General features: G+C 55.0%; 1 protein-coding gene across 1 annotated transcript in view; it reads left to right on the top strand.

Moving 5' to 3' along the window:
* The window catches only part of SAFB2 (scaffold attachment factor B2), a 36,704-nt gene extending 28,534 nt beyond the window's left edge, over positions 1-8,170 (top strand). The window contains exons 15-21 of the mRNA XM_055251370.2: positions 1,016-1,303; positions 2,308-2,448; positions 3,400-3,445; positions 4,783-4,913; positions 7,193-7,305; positions 7,406-7,472; positions 7,774-8,170. Coding sequence (XP_055107345.1) covers positions 1,016-1,303; positions 2,308-2,448; positions 3,400-3,445; positions 4,783-4,913; positions 7,193-7,305; positions 7,406-7,472; positions 7,774-7,930 — 943 coding nt within the window. The 3' untranslated portion in view covers positions 7,931-8,170. The remainder of the gene's footprint in view (positions 1-1,015; positions 1,304-2,307; positions 2,449-3,399; positions 3,446-4,782; positions 4,914-7,192; positions 7,306-7,405; positions 7,473-7,773) is intronic.
* Positions 8,171-17,437: the final 9,267 nt, after the last annotated feature.

The following is a 17,437-nucleotide window of genomic DNA, read 5'->3' as shown; positions in this document are numbered from 1 at the left end:
GCGTGAAAGTCATCAAAGGGCCAGGTGCAGTGGCTCATACCTGTAATCCGAGCACTTTGGGATGCTAGGGCCAGAGGATCACTTGAAGCCAGGAGTTCAAGATCATCCTAGGCAATGTAGCGAGACCCCCACCTCTACAAAATATTTAAAAATTAGCTGGGCATGGTGGCGCGCACTTGTAGTCCCAGCTACGCAGGAGGTTGAGGTGGGAGGATCACCGGAGCCCAGAAGCTCAAGTCTGCAGTGAGCCGTGATCACAACAGTGCACTGCAGACTGGGTGACAGAGTGAGACCCTGTCTCTTAAGTCATGGAAGCCCTTTACAGTGTATGGGGTTTGGCTGTGTTGCCAGGCTGATAACTCCTGGGCCCAAGCGATCCTCCTGCATCAGCCTCCCTAAGTGCTGGATTACAGGCTGAGCCTTCTGCTGGCTCAAAGTCTATTTTCGCCCCTCTGGTGTTGGACCTTGCCCCACGCGGAAAGCCCAGCCGTGTGTGGCTTTGATGGGATAAGATGGTCCCTGGGTGCTGAGGCCTCGGTCTTCCTTGTTGAAACCTTTCACATAAGGTCAGAAACTGCAAGCAGAGTCCAGTTGTCATTTTGCCGCGGCTCCGTTCTGGGCTGTGGTCTTGAAGGAGGCTTGTCCCTCTGCCTTGACATTCGGCCTTTTCATGTCGGAATGCCCGGCGTTCTCTTGTCGCTTTTCCTCAAATATTGCTCAGTGAAGCGAAAGCTATGCTCATAGCGTTTGGAAAATGTTCTTGAGCTAACCTAGAAATGTTGCCAGCTGTGCTGCCTTTGCTTTTCTTAAGGTAACTTTGTTAAGTAAGGTAACCCCCTGCACGCGCAACTTCAGGGAAGTCCGGTGAGCTTTTGGATCCATTTCTTTTTTCTGCTTCCAATACACACCCAGTTTTGGGCACCGGGCTTTCTCCGTGGAGGCTCACGCAGGGAGTTCAGGGCAGCCTCGCCAGGCTCACGCAGGGAGTTCAGGGCAGCCTCGCCTGTCCCCGCAGGGAGCGCGAGCAGCGGGAGCGGGAGCAACGCCTCGAGGCCTTCCATGAGCGGAAGGAGAAGGCCCGGCTGCAGCGGGAACGCCTACAGCTCGAGTGCCAGCGCCAGCGGCTGGAGCGGGAGCGCATGGAGCGAGAGCGGCTGGAACGCGAGCGCATGCGCGTGGAGCGTGAGCGCAGGAAGGAGCAGGAGCGCATCCACCGCGAGCGCGAGGAGCTGCGGCGCCAGCAGGAGCAGCTGCGTTACGAGCAGGAGCGGCGGCCCGGGCGGAGGCCCTACGACCTGGACCGGTGAGTCCCGCCCAGAGCGCGGGCAGGACGGAGGCCAGCGTGGCAGCGGTGTTCAACTTTCCAGGAGAACAGTGGCTTCCCTTCCGTCCCTGTCTGGGGAGAATGAAATTTGATATGGATCATGCGCCCTGGGGACCCCCCGCAGATCTCACTGCGCTGCTGCGGGTTTATTAGTTCACTGTCCCCACCAGAGGCTGTGTAGCATCTTCCCGAACTTGAGTTATTCTGGGAAACTTGATGGCTGCCACTTGCTGAAGGGGTTGTGATGCTTTTCCTCTCCACTTACCCGTGGAGCATAGGTGTTCTCTGTCTTGCGAGACAACCAAACGCCCATTAGGCCCAAGTTGGCCACCGCTGTCTCTGCCGGTCTCATGTGTCCTTGTAGACAGGCAGAGTAGGCGCTGTGGAAAAGGAAATTGCCTCTGATTTAGAAAGTAGGTTTATTGGTCTCTAGCTACCCCAGGCGGCTTAATTGACAGTCACCCTTCACCCCCCTCTCCGTGAGCCTAGTTTTCTGGTAAAAATCAGGAAGAAGATAATTGGATGCCGTCCAGAGCTGTGTGTAGTTCACTATCACCCCATCTAATTCTCTTTGTTTTTGCAAGAAACTCAAAGGGAGACTCAGGCTCCCGTGGAAGGCAGGGAAAGTAAAAGTGTGGCAACTCTAATGCCATTCCAGAAGAATCAAATATTTCACTTCAGTTGCATTTATGCTCATGAGGGGGGATCAGGGTATTAACAGCCTCACGAGACAATGAGCTCACAGCAGTGCTCCTTTTGGGACTGTTGGATGAGAACACAAGTGTGCCTCTCGGCTGTTAATGGCGGTTTTAATTTATCAAATCAAAGCAGTGATGATCGAATGTTTAGAGATTAGCCCTGCAGGACATTTTAAACGATATTGGGTCGGGGAGAGAGCTCCCCTCCCCACCTCCACCTCCTCCTTTTTTCCTCCTTTTCTCTCATAAATGGAATTTGCATTCTTTTAAAATAAAAACCAACAGACGAGATGATGCCTATTGGCCGGAAGGAAAGCGTGTGGCAATGGAGGACCGATATCGTGCTGACTTTCCCCGGCCGGACCACCGCTTCCACGACTTTGATCATCGAGACCGGGGCCAGTACCAGGACCACGCCATCGACAGGTCAGCGGTCCCGTCCCCTCTTTTAGCTACAGTCATTGTGGGCACCGGGGCATCCAGCTGACCTCGTTCTCAGCCCAGTGCAGGGGTTCCTGTGTGCTCTGAAGCCTCGTTTACTTCTGAGATCCACAGTGGATGACTCTGGCCTTGCACAGAACTTGAGCGAGTTGCTGGAATCCCCAGCTTGCCTCATAGGAAGGCATCTCAGAGCTTGTTCCATCCACCGACTCTTTTCACAGGTGGGCCAGGGAGGGGCCTGAGTGCAGGCTGTCTACACTGAGCTCTCTTGTGAGGCAGCAGTGTTTGTCGGCACAACCTGGTTGTGCCCAAGAGCTACCAGAGAATTGATGGAGGACGCACAGAATTTCTCATGAGGCCTGTTTTTTATTTTGAGGGCCTGGGTGGGTTTTTTAGCCTTTTAAAATGAGGAATACATCTAGTTTATTAAAAAGGCAGCCCTTGGTTTTCCACTGTAAGAATCCTGTCTTTGGGCTCCCCTCGGCTGCACGTCTCTGACCCATTTCCCCATTCATTGGCTCCTTCAGTCGGAATGTCAGAGCGGGAAGAACAGGAAAGGGAGGCTGAGAGGCCACACTCTTAATTCTGCTGGAGTTTGGGGTGGAGTTGGTGTGAATTTCGATGAGTCCCACGCATTGGGTCAGACCAAAGATGAGGGATCATTGGAGGCTTCTGTTTGTCCCTGTTCCCCTGAGATCTCCCCGAAGAATTTTAGCTCAGTGAGATCTTTATTCCCACCTCTTTAGGATCTGACTTCGTTTCTGCCCCTGGGGAAAAGCCTTTTGATTTGAGCTAGCTTTTTTCTTTTTTTACCAGGCCAGTTATAGTTTTTATGTGATGGGATGGAATAAGTATCCCAGTCGTGAAACTTGCCTGACCTGCAGAAATGTGTAGTCGTGCCTGGCGCTGTTTGAACGGGATCTTTTCCTTTTGCAGGCGGGAGGGTTCGAGGCCAATGATGGGAGACCACCGGGACGGGCAGGTGAGTAGAGCCCCGATGCCAAGCCCTGGGGCCACTGTACTGCTGTGCGGGCATCGCGGACCATTTCTAGCCAGGCGGCCGCTTGATCCCCGAGAGGTGGCAACCAAGTCAGCATGTGTGGCGGGTATGCAAGTGTGGGTTCTGGCCAGCGACTAGAAGTATAAATATTTAGTCGGATGTGGTGGCTCATGCCTGTAATCCCAGCACTTTGGGAAGCTGAGGTGGGTGGATCACAAGGTCAAGAGTTCAAGACCAGCCTGGCCAACGTAGTGAAACCCTGTGTCTACTAAAAATACAAAAAATTAGGCGGGCATGGTGGTGAGTGCCTGTAATCCCAGCTACTCGGGAGGCTGAGGCAGGAGAATCGCTTGAACCCGGGAGGCGGAGGTTGCAGTGAGTCGAGATTGCACCATTGCACTCCAGCCTGGGCAACAAGAGCAAGACTCCGTCTCAAAAAAAAAAAAAAGAAGTGCAAATATTTGATTGTTTTGTAATGTGCAAGTTTCTGTCATTTTCAAATATGTTGGGCTTGTTCTTGCTTCATTTTATCCAGTAGAAACCTCAAGTGTCTCTTCATTGTCCACTTGCTCAGGGAGCCTTTGGGTCTTGGTGCCTGTGGGGTTCCCCCAAGAACCCAAATGGTGGTTATCATTTAGCCCACATGTGCCAGGGTCGGGGAGATGGGGGAGCCTGGGGTTCCCCATGTTTCAAGTCCATGCTGGGTGGGCACGGGGGGCTGAAGACCACAAGAGTGGTCCCTGAGTCTCTGTGGTGCCATGCGGGTGCCCCGTGCGTGGTGGCAGGGTGTGAGTTCTGAGAAAGCAGCAGCCCAATGGAGAGGTGGGAGGTGGGCGGCAGAGTAATGGCCTATAACAGCAGGCAGCACCCGCCTGCTTCCTGGCTGTTGGCTGCTCTGTGCAGAGTTGGTTGGCCAGGGAGGCCGGAAGCGTGGCCCTGCCAGAGCACAGGGGGGCTGACCCGCCAAGGGCCCTCCTGTTATCGGAAAGGAGGCAGCGCCCGACTTCTCAGGGAAGACAGGGTTTGGTGACGTCTTAGTGGACCTTGAGCAGAGCTGTTGAGGGCAGTAATGCCAGGGTGCCCCAGCTCCTGGAGCAGCTCAGGTAGGGCAGTGGTGCTGCTGTAGGGGTGCGAGGAGGGGAGCCAGGGAACAGAGGGTCAGTGAAGCAAGGCCCAGCAGGGCTGAGGCCGCACCCTGCAGTCCTCTCTCAGCTCCTCCCCACCTGCCGCCCTGGGGCCTGCGGTGGACAGGCCTCCCGGGAGGTGGGCCTATGTGGGTGACGTGGTCAGTGTCACCCTGTCCCTCTCTTGCCTTCCAGCACTACGGAGATGACCGCCATGGTCACGGAGGACCCCCAGAGCGCCACGGCCGGGACTCCCGTGATGGCTGGGGGGGCTACGGCTCCGACAAGAGGCTGAGTGAAGGCCGGGGGCTGCCCCCTCCCGCCAGGTTAGTGGGTGAGCCCCAGCCGGGTGGGGAGCATCTGTCCTCACCTGGGAAAAGGTTGGTGCCTGGCAGGGCACGTCCCCAAGGTTTGATTCAGCTAGGGCAGCTTTAGGACGGGCTACCAGGGGTCCTGCCATTTGAAACCCCTGACTTAGTCCAGGTTCTCAAGAAGAAAGCACAGAACAGGCTCTCAGGGATGGAGCTGTCCAGGTCGCCCAGAGTGGCCCATCCCCATTCTTGAGCTGGGGGTCGCCTGCAGTTGTGAATGTCTGCATCACGGGCTGCGTACACACTGGGAGAGACAGCGCTGAAGCTCTTAGTCCTGCCCCGTCCGTGGTAGAGCAGTCTCGCCCCTGCCTCCACGTTGCCTCTTTACACGTGTCTTCCTCGGGTTTTGTCTCTGACCCCTAGTTGGTCTGGGGTGGGGCTTCTCAACCCTGCCCTGCCTATTAGAATCACTTATGAGGACCCTCCACCCAGGACTCAGGGCTCAGGACACTGGGCCAGGTCCTCCACAGGTGTCCAAAGCCACCTTCACCAGCACTGCAGTGGGGGTGCCGTTCTGAGCCTTGTCAGCGTTGTTGGGGTGCAGGCTTGCCTGGGAGGACTCTGGGTGCCTCTCTAGTTTCTTTGGCCAGCTGCAGTCACCCCTGCCTGTTTGTCCTGTTGCTGCCTGGGCTGGCCGTGAGGAGGCTGGTGGCAGGACCGCTTTGCGGCTGCTGCCCTGTTTTCCTCTGTGAGCTGAGTGTCCTGTCTTGTCTCCAACCCTGGCCCAGGGCTGCCTCGGCCTCTGCCCAGTGCCACAGGGTGGGTTTTGTGCTGCCCCGTTCCATCCCTCCCTTCACGCTGAGAGGCACTTCCACCTCTGCCAGGGACTTTGACTCGGAGCTGTGCCGCGTGTCCCAGGACACCCGAAGCTTCTCCTGAATCTCTGGGCAGCACAGACAGTGGCAGTGCTCTGATCAGTAGGTGTGAAGTGTTCTCTTTTGTGCGACTTCATTAGCACTCCTGTCCTGTCACTTGGTGGGTTTTATGGTAAATACCTTGGGAGTGTAAACGGGAAACTCATCCACAGTGAGCAGCGGCTGGGCGCCATCGGGTCACTGAGGGCAGGTTCCACACGGGAGCTTTCCGCTCCCTTCAAGGTGGTATTGCACTTGCCTGGCAGGTGCGCACTGGGGGCTCTTCTGGTGGCCCCTCTCGGGCCTGTGGGCTGGCTCACTTGGCCTGACTGTCACTGCAACCGGCAACCCACAGCAGTCAGGCACTCATGCAGATGGGTCTGGCTGCTTTCCTGCACGGCCACTCAGACAGAAACTCTGACTCGGATTTTCATCTCCCAGAGTTTCTGTCTGAAACTTTAAACAAATAGCTTTCTTTAAGTATAATTCACACGACACACACTTCCCGTTTCACGTGTGCAGTCAGTGGAGGTTTGCATGTACGTGGATCTGTGCAGCCATCCCCACGGCCGATTCTGAAGCATTTTCATCACGTCAAAAGAAACCCTGCCCCTCTTAGCAGCTGTACCCCTTCCCCCCTGCCCTTGGTAGCCACGGGTCCCTTTCTGGCTCTGGATTTGCTGTCTTGAGTCATTTCTTGGCCTGCGCGGTGTGCCTGCTGGGCCTGGCTTGTGTATTCCCTAAGCCTGGTGTATTCAGGGCTCATCTCCACATGCTGCCTGGGCCAGCGCCTCCTTCCTAGTTGAGGCTGAACACTCCATGATCCAGAGACACCACATAATGTTATCCGCTCATCAGCTCATGGGTGTTGGGGTCCTTCTCCCTTTGGCTGTTAGGAATCCTGCCGCTAGGAACATTCATGCACAGGTGTCTTTGGCCGTGTTTTCATTTCTGGCAGGTAGGAATGGGTTTGCTGGGTCATGGTAATTCTGCGCTTAACTTTTTGAAGAACCACCAAACTTTTCCACAGTGACCACACCATTTTACATCTCCACCAGCAGTGGACGAGGGTTTTTCCCTTTCCTCGCACCCTCCACAGTGTGTGTTACTGTGTGATTCTAGCATCCCAGCCGCGGGGAGGTAGCATCTCGGTGTGGCTCGGATTGGCATTTCCGGGTGGCGTTGAGCGCCTTCTCACGTGCTTACTAGCACATCTATCTTTGGGGAAATGTCCCTTCCCATGATTTGCCCACTTGACATGCAGCCCTTGCTGTGTGGCGTGACCCACCATGCAACTGAGGTCAGGGTGGGTGCGCCTGCTCCCGACACAACCCTGGAGGCTCATCAGATGGCTGCATGTCTGCTTTTCTTTTGGCAAAGGGGTGGCCGTGACTGGGGAGAGCACAACCAGCGGCTGGAGGAGCACCAGGCACGCACCTGGCAGGGTGCCATGGATGCAGGCGCGGCCAGCCGGGAGCACGCCAGGTGGCAAGGTACGGGACTGGCTCCAGGGATGAGGGTGGCTGCGGCCCCCACATGTGTCCAGGGGCTTCCCCAGGGAGAGAGTATTTGCAGACCCTTCTTCTCTTCTAGGTGGCGAGAGGGGCCTGTCTGGGCCCTCGGGGCCGGGGCACATGGCAAGCCGCGGTGGAGTGGCGGGGTAAGGCGTGTTGTCCGTGGAGGACGGTGGTTCGCTCCTGCTCCTCACTTCCTCTCCCTTTTTTGCATGTTTGATCAGCTGGCTGGGTTGGATGTTTTGAAAACAAAGCAAAAAGCAGCTCTTTGCAATTTATGCAAATAACGCTCTTGAGTTACCTGGAATACAATGTGTGATGATGATTTTTCTCACCTGGAAAAAAAAACCCAAGCGCTCTAAAGGCCGCAGGACCGTTACTGAACCCATGTTACGATGAAAACGCTGAGCACTTCGAGGGGAAAAAAATGTCTGACTTTGTTCCTAGGCGAGGCGGCTTTGCACAAGGTGGACATTCCCAGGGCCACGTGGTGCCAGGTGGCGGACTGGAAGGTGGCGGAGTGGCCAGCCAGGACCGGGGCAGCAGAGTCCCGCACCCACACCCCCATCCCCCCCCGTACCCCCACTTCACCCGCCGCTACTAAGTCCCACTCACTGCGAGTTTTCAGGTGGACAGACGCACTGTTGAATCTGGTAGCCAGGGTTCCCTTGAACTTGAGGGATCTTTTTAAAAGCAGTAAATCCTGCCACCATGTTGTAGCTCAATACAATGTGAACTCACTTTTTTTTTTTTTTAATAAATGTGTTCTTGTTCTGCCATTTTTAAATCAAGGTTTCTGTTAACGAGGCATTCCATTTTCCATTAATAAAGTTTACCATTCGCAGTCTTGCGTGCGTGTGCACGTGCGTGAGTCCTGGTGGCCGTAGAGCTCGAGATGGGACCAACCCTGGGTGCAGTGGTGTGACTGCATGGTGACTGTTGGCTCTGCCAGGCGCTGCCAAAGTCTTTTGCCTGCATCATCCTGCTGAGTTGTCATAACCGCCCCAGGAAGTGGGCTGTCCAGGTCCCCATCATGGGATGAAACTGAGGCTGGGGAGTCAGCCCATGGGAACTAGGAATTCTTGAGGGGGTGCTGTGCACCGTGGGGCCCTCAGACCAACCCCTTTACCCCGAGCCTGTCTCTGCGTGGGTAGTGGTGAGGGCGTGCCAGGCCCTGGGGAGCCCTCCCCCTGCCACCTCAGTCTGGGGCTGTGTCCCGTGCTGGTGTGTGGTGGGCTGTCGGGGATGGTCCGTGTGTGGTGGGCCCGCCCTCCCCTGGCTGCCAAGTGTGTCCTGCTCAGTGTCTGCTGCCAGCAGCTGGGCAGGAGTGGGACGGCGCTGACTCGGTGATGGGCCCAGGTGGTAGAGCTGGTCCCTCCGTTCTTCGGGAAATGTCCATTTGTCTGCAAAAGTGCATTTGAGTGTGATGCCCATTTTCTTCCTTAAAGACTGTGCCAGATGAGGCACTTCATTGGCCGGGATAGCCCGCAGGCTGCCAGCCCATGCGTGCAGCTCTCCGTGCCAGGGCCCTCCAGGGGCCGGCCACTGTGAGGCGCAGCTGTCCTGTTCAGAACTGCTGGTGCATGAGCGGAACTGGTGCTGGCCAGGGGTGGGGGCTGCAGGCATCTTGGGGCAGAGGATGGTGCATGGGGTCAGCCTAGTGCCCTCTCGGCGGGAGGGGCAGCCCAGCCGGGTGTGGTGTGGTGAGAGTTAACTGGCAGGGCCACCTGCTGGGGACCTCTTTCCCTCCCCTCCGTGTCTAGGACAGCCACCCGCAGGCCCCTCCTCCAGCTGCCGGTTCTGCTGGAGTTCCCGCGCCCCCGCTGGGAAGTTAAGTTTTAAAAAAGCCATGTTAAAATCCAGCCCAGCTTGCTGCAGACACCGGAGCATGAAAGGCAGGTTGGCTCTGGCCCTCAGCGTCCTGTCTGGGCCTGAGCCACCGTGAACGCATTCCGGAGCCTCCCCAACAGTGGCGGCTTCTGGAGTCATTTTCCAGTGGCAGGTGTACTGGTTGTCACACCGCCTCCGTGTTGCACACGGGTTCTTCGCGGCTTGCCTGTCTCCCCGACAAGCCAGAGTCTAGAAATCGGGGTTGAGAGCTTCCCTGTTGGGCAATAAAAGGCAGGCTCAGCCTGCGTTGAGAAGGCAGCCTGGGATTGGGAGCAGGCCCTGTTTTCAGACCTCTGTGTCTCAGATGTCACGGAGCACCCCTTCCTGGAGGTGGGTGTGGCCTCCTGAACTATGAAGCAGGGGCTCAACCCCTGCCTACCAGGCTGCCCCATGGGAGCTGGAAAGGGAACCAGTCCCACTGGACATCCTGTGGGGGCAGAAGAGCCCTGCCCTTTCCAACGAGCTGGGCCTGGAACCAGCTGTTCCACGCAGAAACAAAACACTCAAGTTACCAGGACGGCTGTCACAACGCACCATAGACTGCCTAAGAAAGCTCATTGGCTCTCAGTTCTTGAGGCCAGGAGTCTGAGATCTGGGTGTAGGCAGGGCTGCATCCTTCCCAGGCTCTGTCCTGAGCCTCCTGGCTTCTGACAGCTGCCGAGCACCTCTGGGCATTCCTTGGCTTGTAAAAACATTGCCCAGTCTCGGCCTCCATCTTCATCATGTGGCCTTCGTCCTGCAAGCATGTTTGTGTCCTGGTTTCCCCCCCTCCCTTTTTTTTTTTGGTGACACAGTCTCACTCTGTCACCCAGGCTGGAGTGCAGTGGCGAGGATCTGGGCTCACTGCAGCCTGCGCTTCCCAGGTTCAAATGATTCCCCTGCCTTAGCCTCCCAAGTAGCTGGGATTACAGGTGCCCGCCACCACGCCCAGCTAATTTTTGTATTTTTAGTAGAGATGGGGTTCCACCATGTTGGCTAGGCTGGTCTCGAACTCCTGACTTCAAGTGATCCGCCCATTTCGGCCTCCCAAACTGCTGGGGTTACAGGCGTGAGCCACCGCGCCCAGCCTGTTTCTTTAATAATTGAGTGTAGGTACGTTATATTAACTCTTAACTTTTATTTCAAGAGAGAAAAGGTGGGTGGAACAAAATATGTGTTACGAAAAGGAGATGCTGATGGACGTGTGGGTGGTTCCCCCCCTGTGGGCAGTTGTGTGTGAATCACACTACTGTGAGCATTTATGGATGTGTATGTGTTTGAACACCTGTTTTCCATTCTCCTGTGTATATACCTGGGACTGGGATTGCTGGGTCCTATGCTGACTTGTAACTGCCTGTGTTTTACTTCTGGAAGTATAGCCAGACTTTTCCACGGTGGTGGTACCATTATACATTCCTACCAGCACTGTATGAAGATTCCAATTCCCTTTTTTTACGAGACAGGGTCTCGCTGTGTCTCCCAGGCTGGAGTGCGGTAGTGCGATCATAGCTCACTGCAGCCTCGAACTCCGGAGCTCAAGCCATCCTCCCACCTTGGCCTCTCAAGTTGCTGGGTCTACAGGCATGAGCCACCATGCCTGGCCTTGGTATACCATTTGGTGGTGAATTTTGTTATGTATCATTTCCCATCATTTTAAAGACATTTTTAAAGGGGAGGGGGAGCTGTGGGGCATCACGGGAATGAGAGCCACTGGAGCAGAAACAGGGAGCTTCTTGAGAGCAAGTTTAGGAGCCAACTGCCTGGCACCCAGCCTTCTCACTACCTGCCTGCCCATGGGCAGGTCATCATTACTGTCTGCTTTAGCTGCTTTAACTGGAAGGAGGGAGTAATCATTGTAGTTGCCATATGGGATCTTTACAAAGATTAGTTAATCCACATAAAAAGCCTGGCATACAGTAAATGCTTAATACATGTTGGCAGGCCCTGGGGAGCCTTACAGGAATAGAGCCTCGGATGCTCACGTTTCACAGGGGCCCTGGCGAAATGCGATGCCAGAGGTCTGGAGGGGGTCCCGGTGAGGAAATGACCAGCTCCAGCCATACAGAAAGAAAACAGCAGAATCAGAATTAAGACCTTATGGCCTGGCGTGGTGGCTCACACCTTGAATCCCAGCACTTTTGGAGGCTGAGGTGGGTAGGTCACCTGTGGTCAGGAGTTTGAGACCAGCCTGGCCAACATGGGGAAACCCCATCTCTACTAAAAATACAAATATTAGCCAGGCGTGGTGGCGGGTGCCTGTAATCCCAGCTACTCGGGAGGCTGAGGCGGGAGACTGTCTTGAACCCTGGGGGGTGGAGGTTGCAGTCAGCCGAGATCGCGCCACTTCAGTCTAGTCCCGGGTGAAAGAGCGAAACTCCATCTCAAAAAAAAAAAAAAGAGGCCGGGCGCGGTGGCTCACGCTTGTAATCCCAGCACTTTGGGAGGCCGAGGCGGGCGGATCACAAGGTCAGGAGATCGAGACCACGGTGAAACCCCGTCTCTACTAAAAAATACAAAAAATTAGCCGGGCGTGGTGGCGGGCGCCTGTAGTCCCAGCTACTCGGAGAGGCTGAGGCAGGAGAATGGCGTGAACCCGGGAGGCGGAGCTTGCAGTGAGCCGAGATTGCGCCACTGCACTCCAGCCTGGGCGACAGAGCGAGACTCTGTCTCAAAAAAAAAAAAAAAAAAAAAAGAAAAAGTAGAATTAAGACCTTCTGAAATGTCTCCACAGCTACAAAATGTGTCAACTTCACCAATTGCTAAATTTTGTATTCATAAAGATTTCATTCCATTTCAAAACAGCTCCTAGGTTAGATTTTCTCATTCCCAAGGAACTCCCAAGGCTCCACGATGATTGCCAGTCTCAAATTGCATGCGTGACTCCTAGTCACATAATTTCAAAGGCAAAGTTAGAACAGGGCCTTTTGATTCCAAAACAACCCAACAGCCATAAAGTGGATGTTTAATGGGGATGCCGTGCCTTTTAACAGGTTTGCTGGATTGAGGGGCAGGGCTTCCTTGAGTCCCAGTGACCCACGGGAGAGGTGAGGCTGTTCCTACCTGGTCATACGATGGTGACAAATCAGGGTTCGGATTCTGCTCTCGCTGCTGGGTGGGTTCAAACCTCAGCCCTTCAGCCACTTCTTTGGTCAGCTGGGTGGACTACGGGAGCTCTTCTCTTTTTTTTTGAGATGAAGCCTCACCCTGTCACCTAGGCTACAGTGCAGTGGCACAATCTTGGCTCACTGCAACCTCCGCTTCCCGGGTTCAAGCAATTCTCCTGCCTCAGCCTCCCAAGTAGCTGGGATTACAGGTACCCGCCACCATGCCTGGCTAATTTTTGTATTTTTAGTAGAGATGGGGTTTCCCCATGTTGGCCAAGCTGGTCTCAAACTCGTGGCCTCAGGTGATTCTCCCGCCTTGGCGTCCCAAAGTGCTGGGATGACAGGCATGAGCCACCACGTCTAGCCACAGATTCCTTCACCTTAATCACCTCTACAAGGTCCCTTTGTCTTGGAGACCAATGTGTTCATAGGTTCTAGGGATTAGGACATGGGCATCCTTGTCCGTCACCCTGGGGTACAACAGAATCCACTTTGGGAAGCACCCGATGTGCTTACAAGTCAAGCAAGTTAGACATCTCTAGTCCCCCTGGCCAGCCACCGATTTATACGAGGACACCTACGGACGCCACACAACATCACCAAACCCAGACATACCCTGGTGCAGCTTCTCGGGAAACCAGAGTCAATTCCTGGGAAAGTCAAGCACGGAAGAAGGTTCTGAGCCCGAAGGAGGCTGAGACCCGCCCAGAGGTAGTGAGCCATGGAGCCGAGGCTGCAGCCCAGGGTCCCTTCTCCTCAGCCTCCCCGGGTGGCAGGGCGCCCCATGCCGTGGTCGCACGGTGGTGAAGGGATAGGTGTTTGGGGCACCAGTGAGCAAGCTGCGTACGTGAGTGTGTACATAATTTTGCACATGCGCTTGACCTTTAGAGTTGACCCCAAGGATAACTACACGTCCTGCAGTGCTTCCAGAGACAACAATACTGGGCCAGAAACTGCCCCTAAATTACTCCCCGGAGCTCCAAGAGCCGCTTCTCCGTACTCCTCAAATCCTCGTGAGATGTAGCCACCCTGTGTTTGCCTCCACCTGCAAATACTGACACAGCAGCTGCCGGGTTCAGTGGAGCATAAGGTACTGAGGACCCGAGACACTGCCCTCCTGGGAGAACTTCCTGGGCGGTCTGTGAATCAGGGCCCGATGGCTCACGCCTGTAATCCCAGCACTTTGGGAGGCTGAGGTGGGAGGATCACTGGAGCCCAGGAGTTTGAAAGCAGTGTGGGTAATGTAGCAAGACCCCATCTGTACAAAAAAATAAAATTAGCTGGGCTGCTGGTGTACACCTGTGTAGTCCCAGCTACCCACGAGGCTGAGGAGGGAGGATCACTCGGGCTCAGGAGGCAGAGGCTGCAGTGAGCTGTGATCATGCCACTGCACTCCAGCCTGGGCGACAGGCTGTCTCAAAAAAGAACAGTGTGGCACTGGCTGTGACTGAGGAGACCAGCCACACATGCCCAGCCCCTTCAAATTCTGCCCCCTGCAAGAGGTCTCCTCTGACCACCGGATCAGCAGCGCCCCATCACCCTCTGCCTTGTCCCTGTCACACCTGCCTGTCCTCATGGCTCTGACCACTCGCTAAAGCATTGTTTATTGTCGGCACTCTCCACCACATAAGCATCGCTGGGCAGGCATCTGCATCTCCCCAGTGCACAACCTTTTAAAATACAGGTTTTGGCCAGGTGCAGTGGCTCATGCCTGTAATCCCAGCACTTTGGGAGGGTGAGGCGGGTGGATCACCTGAGCTCAGGAGTTTGAGACCAGCCTGGACAACATGGTGAAACCCTGTCTGTATTAAAAACACAAAAATCAGCCGGGTGTGGTGGTAGGCACCTGTAGTCCCAGCTACTCAGGAGACCTCTGAGACAGGAGAATTGCCTGAACACAGAGATGGAGGTTGCAGTGAGCTGAGGTCGCGCCACTGCACTCCAGCCTGGGTGACAGAGTGAGACTCCATCAAAAAAAAAAAAAAAAAAAAAAGCAGGTTTTGGCCGGGCATGGTAGCTCACGCCAGTAGTCCCCGCATTTTGGGAGGGTGAGGCAGGCAGATCACCTGAGGTCAGGTGTTCGAGACCAGCCTGGCCAACATGGTGAAACCCCGTCTCTACTAAAAATATGAAAATTAGCTGGGCATGGTGGCGCATGCCTGTAATCCCAGCTACTAAGGAGGCTGAGGCAGGAGAATCGCTTGAACCTGGGAGGCGGAGGTTGCAATGAGTCAAGATCGCACCACTGCACTCCAGCCTGGGAGACAGAATGAGACTCCATCTCAAAAAAATAAAAAGTGCTTTATGCAATATCTGGCATACAGTAGGTGCATAGCAAGTGGTTGCGGTTCTTTGAATTTTTTTAGCAAGAGACAGATCTAAACTAGGGCTTCCCACCTCCTTGCCCAACAGAAATCCCTCCCCTCTGTCCTCTAGGAAATTAAGTGTGGCCCACAGACTTAGGGAAGGGGAATCATTTGGGCTCGATTTCCATCACAGCTGTAATCTATAATGTTGCATTACAGTTTTTAAAACAAGAGGCCCCGTTTTGGCCTCTCAAGTGCTGCACGCTGTGGAGTTAAGTACTGGAAGCCACTGATGGTGTCTCCGCTTCTTCCAGTCTTGCAATCGTAGCCACCTCGTGCCAACGAGCTGTGAAACTACTGGGGTGCCCCGTGTACCCAGCCACAGAAAATGCACATCAGGCCTCACGGGGAGCTCGTAAAAGGCACTGAAGCTTCCCTTGCGTGGATGCTGCCAGCCACAGCAGACCAAATATTTACAGACTCAGCTGAAATGAAACCCAGCAGGGTGGATCTCACAAGTGGTCCGGGAAAGGTCCCCATTGCTGGGGAAACAGTGCACAGAGCGGGAAGGAAACCCACTTGGCCAAGGCCCCCTGCCGAACAAGTCAAGATGAAATCCAGGCTCAAGAGCTGGACTCTGAGTCCTTTTTCTTGCTCATTTAGCTTAGCAAACGCTTCTTGGGTACTTACTGCGAGCAGGGCTCCATGGCCGGGATGCAACCGTGACTGAGACAAGCCTGCAGGTTCCTGCTGTCTGGGGGTGGAATGAGACTGGCTTCCTGGATGAGGGGACCGGGCAGACCTGAGCCATGAGGAGTGAAGGAGCCCCAGAAGGGCTTTCCAGAAGAAGAAACAGGATTTGCAGAAGCCCCCAGGAAGGAAAGGACATGCCTCCCACCCTTTTTTTTGTTTTTCAGAGCGACGGGGTCTTGCTCTGTCGCCCAGGCTGGAGTACAACGGCGCAATCATAGCTCACTGCAACCTTGAGCTCCTGGAAGTAATCCTCATGCCCCAGCCTCCTGAGTAGCTGGGACTCCAGGCACGAGCCACTGCATCCGGCCTAGCGCCTTTGAGCAACAGAGCAGACAGGAACATGGGGACCTGGGGCTGCAGTGGCTGATCAGGGATGGGACCACCAGCCTGTAGGGTTTTTAGCCCTTGAGAAGAAGAGAGCCAGCCCTCCTCGAAGGGTTCGAGGGTAACACTCAGATGTCTCTCTTCAGGCCTTTCCTTGCTTGAGATCCAAATCTTCACTGTCCCCGTGCTCCTGGTCTCCCCATGCCATGAGCACTTTCACCTCCAGGAAGCTAGCACCAGCCAGCTCTGGGGAAGGAGGGGCGAGCCACACTGGACTCAGGGCCCTGGCTCTTTTTGGACAAAGACACAGCAGGGGGCCACAAGCCACCTCCAGTTTTGGGATCCCTGCCCCAAAGACCAGAACATAGGAGGAAGCAGGCTGGCAGAACTGGTGGGCACAACTGGGCATGGTGCCTCACACCTGTAATCCCAGCACTTTGGGAGGCCGAGTTGGGCAGATCACTTGAGACCAGCCTGGTCAACATGATGAAACCCCATCTCTACTAAAAATACAAAAATAAAAATACAAAAATTAGCCAGGTATGGTGGCGCACGCCTGTAATCCCAGCTACTCGGGAGGCTGAGGCAGGAGAATCACTTGAATCCAGGAGGTGGAAGTTACAGTGAGCTGAGATCACACCACTGCACTCCAGTCTGGGCGACAGAGCGAGACTCTGTATAAAAAAATAAATATAATTAGCCAGTCGTGGTGGCTCATGTTTGTAATCCCAGCACTTTGGGAGACTGAGGTCGGTGGATCACCTGAGGTCAGGAGTTCGAGATCAGCCTGGCAACATGGCAAAACCTTGTCTCTACTGGCCGGGCGCAGTGGCTCACGCCTGTAATCCCAGCACTTTGGGAGGCCGAGGTGGGCGGATCACGAGGTCAGGAGATCGAGACCACGGTGAAACCCCGTCTCTACTAAAAATACAAAAAATTAGCCGGGCGTAGTGGCAGGTGCCTGTAGTCCCAGCTACTCGGGAGGCTGAGGCAGGAGAATGGCGTGAACCCCGGAGGCGGAGCTTGCAGTGAGCCGAGATTGCGCCACTGCGCTCCAGCCTGGGCAACAGAGCCAGACTCCATCTCAAAAAAAAAAAAAAGAAAAAAACAAAACCTTGTCTCTACTAAAAATACAAAAATTAGCAGGGCGTGGTGGCGCATACCTGTAATCCCAGCTACTCGGGAGGCTGAGGCAGGAGAATCTCTTGAACCTGGGAGGTGGAGGTTGCAGTGAGCCGAGATTGTGCCACTGCACTCCAGCCTGGGCGACAGAGTGAGAGTCCATTGGGCATCACACTCCCCCTCACTCAGCCCCTGGCTGAGTCATAGCAGGTGGACACTCATGGGGACCACGATGCCGTCGAGGGATGGGGCCCAAGAGATGTGGCTATAAGTGGAGTGTGCTGGGTCACTGGAGATGCCTGGCTTTCTTATTGAAGAAGCCTCAGGCTCTGGAGGTGGGGGAAGTCGTGGGGGAGGGAAGAGGAGAAAAAAGAGGGAGAGAGAAAGACACCGAGACACAGAAAAAGAGATTCAGAGAGAAGAGAGACAGACTGAGACACAGAGTGAAACAGACACACACACACAGGGACGCAAATAGACACAAAAGCAGAAACAGATGAACCCAGGACCTGCGGAGATGTGGATCGCCCTTGGGGCAGCCGGGCCCTCTACTCCATGCGCCCACTAGGTGGCGCCCAAGAGCCACGCTCTGCAACGCAGCCGACCCGGCTGGGCCCCTCCTGTTGCGGGAGC

The sequence above is a fragment of the Symphalangus syndactylus genome, chromosome 17, assembly GCF_028878055.3.
Source record: "Symphalangus syndactylus isolate Jambi chromosome 17, NHGRI_mSymSyn1-v2.1_pri, whole genome shotgun sequence".
Classification (NCBI taxonomy): domain Eukaryota; kingdom Metazoa; phylum Chordata; class Mammalia; order Primates; family Hylobatidae; genus Symphalangus; species Symphalangus syndactylus.
The sequence above is the reverse complement of the archived record's forward strand: the minus strand, read 5'-3'. Positions and strand labels throughout refer to the sequence as shown.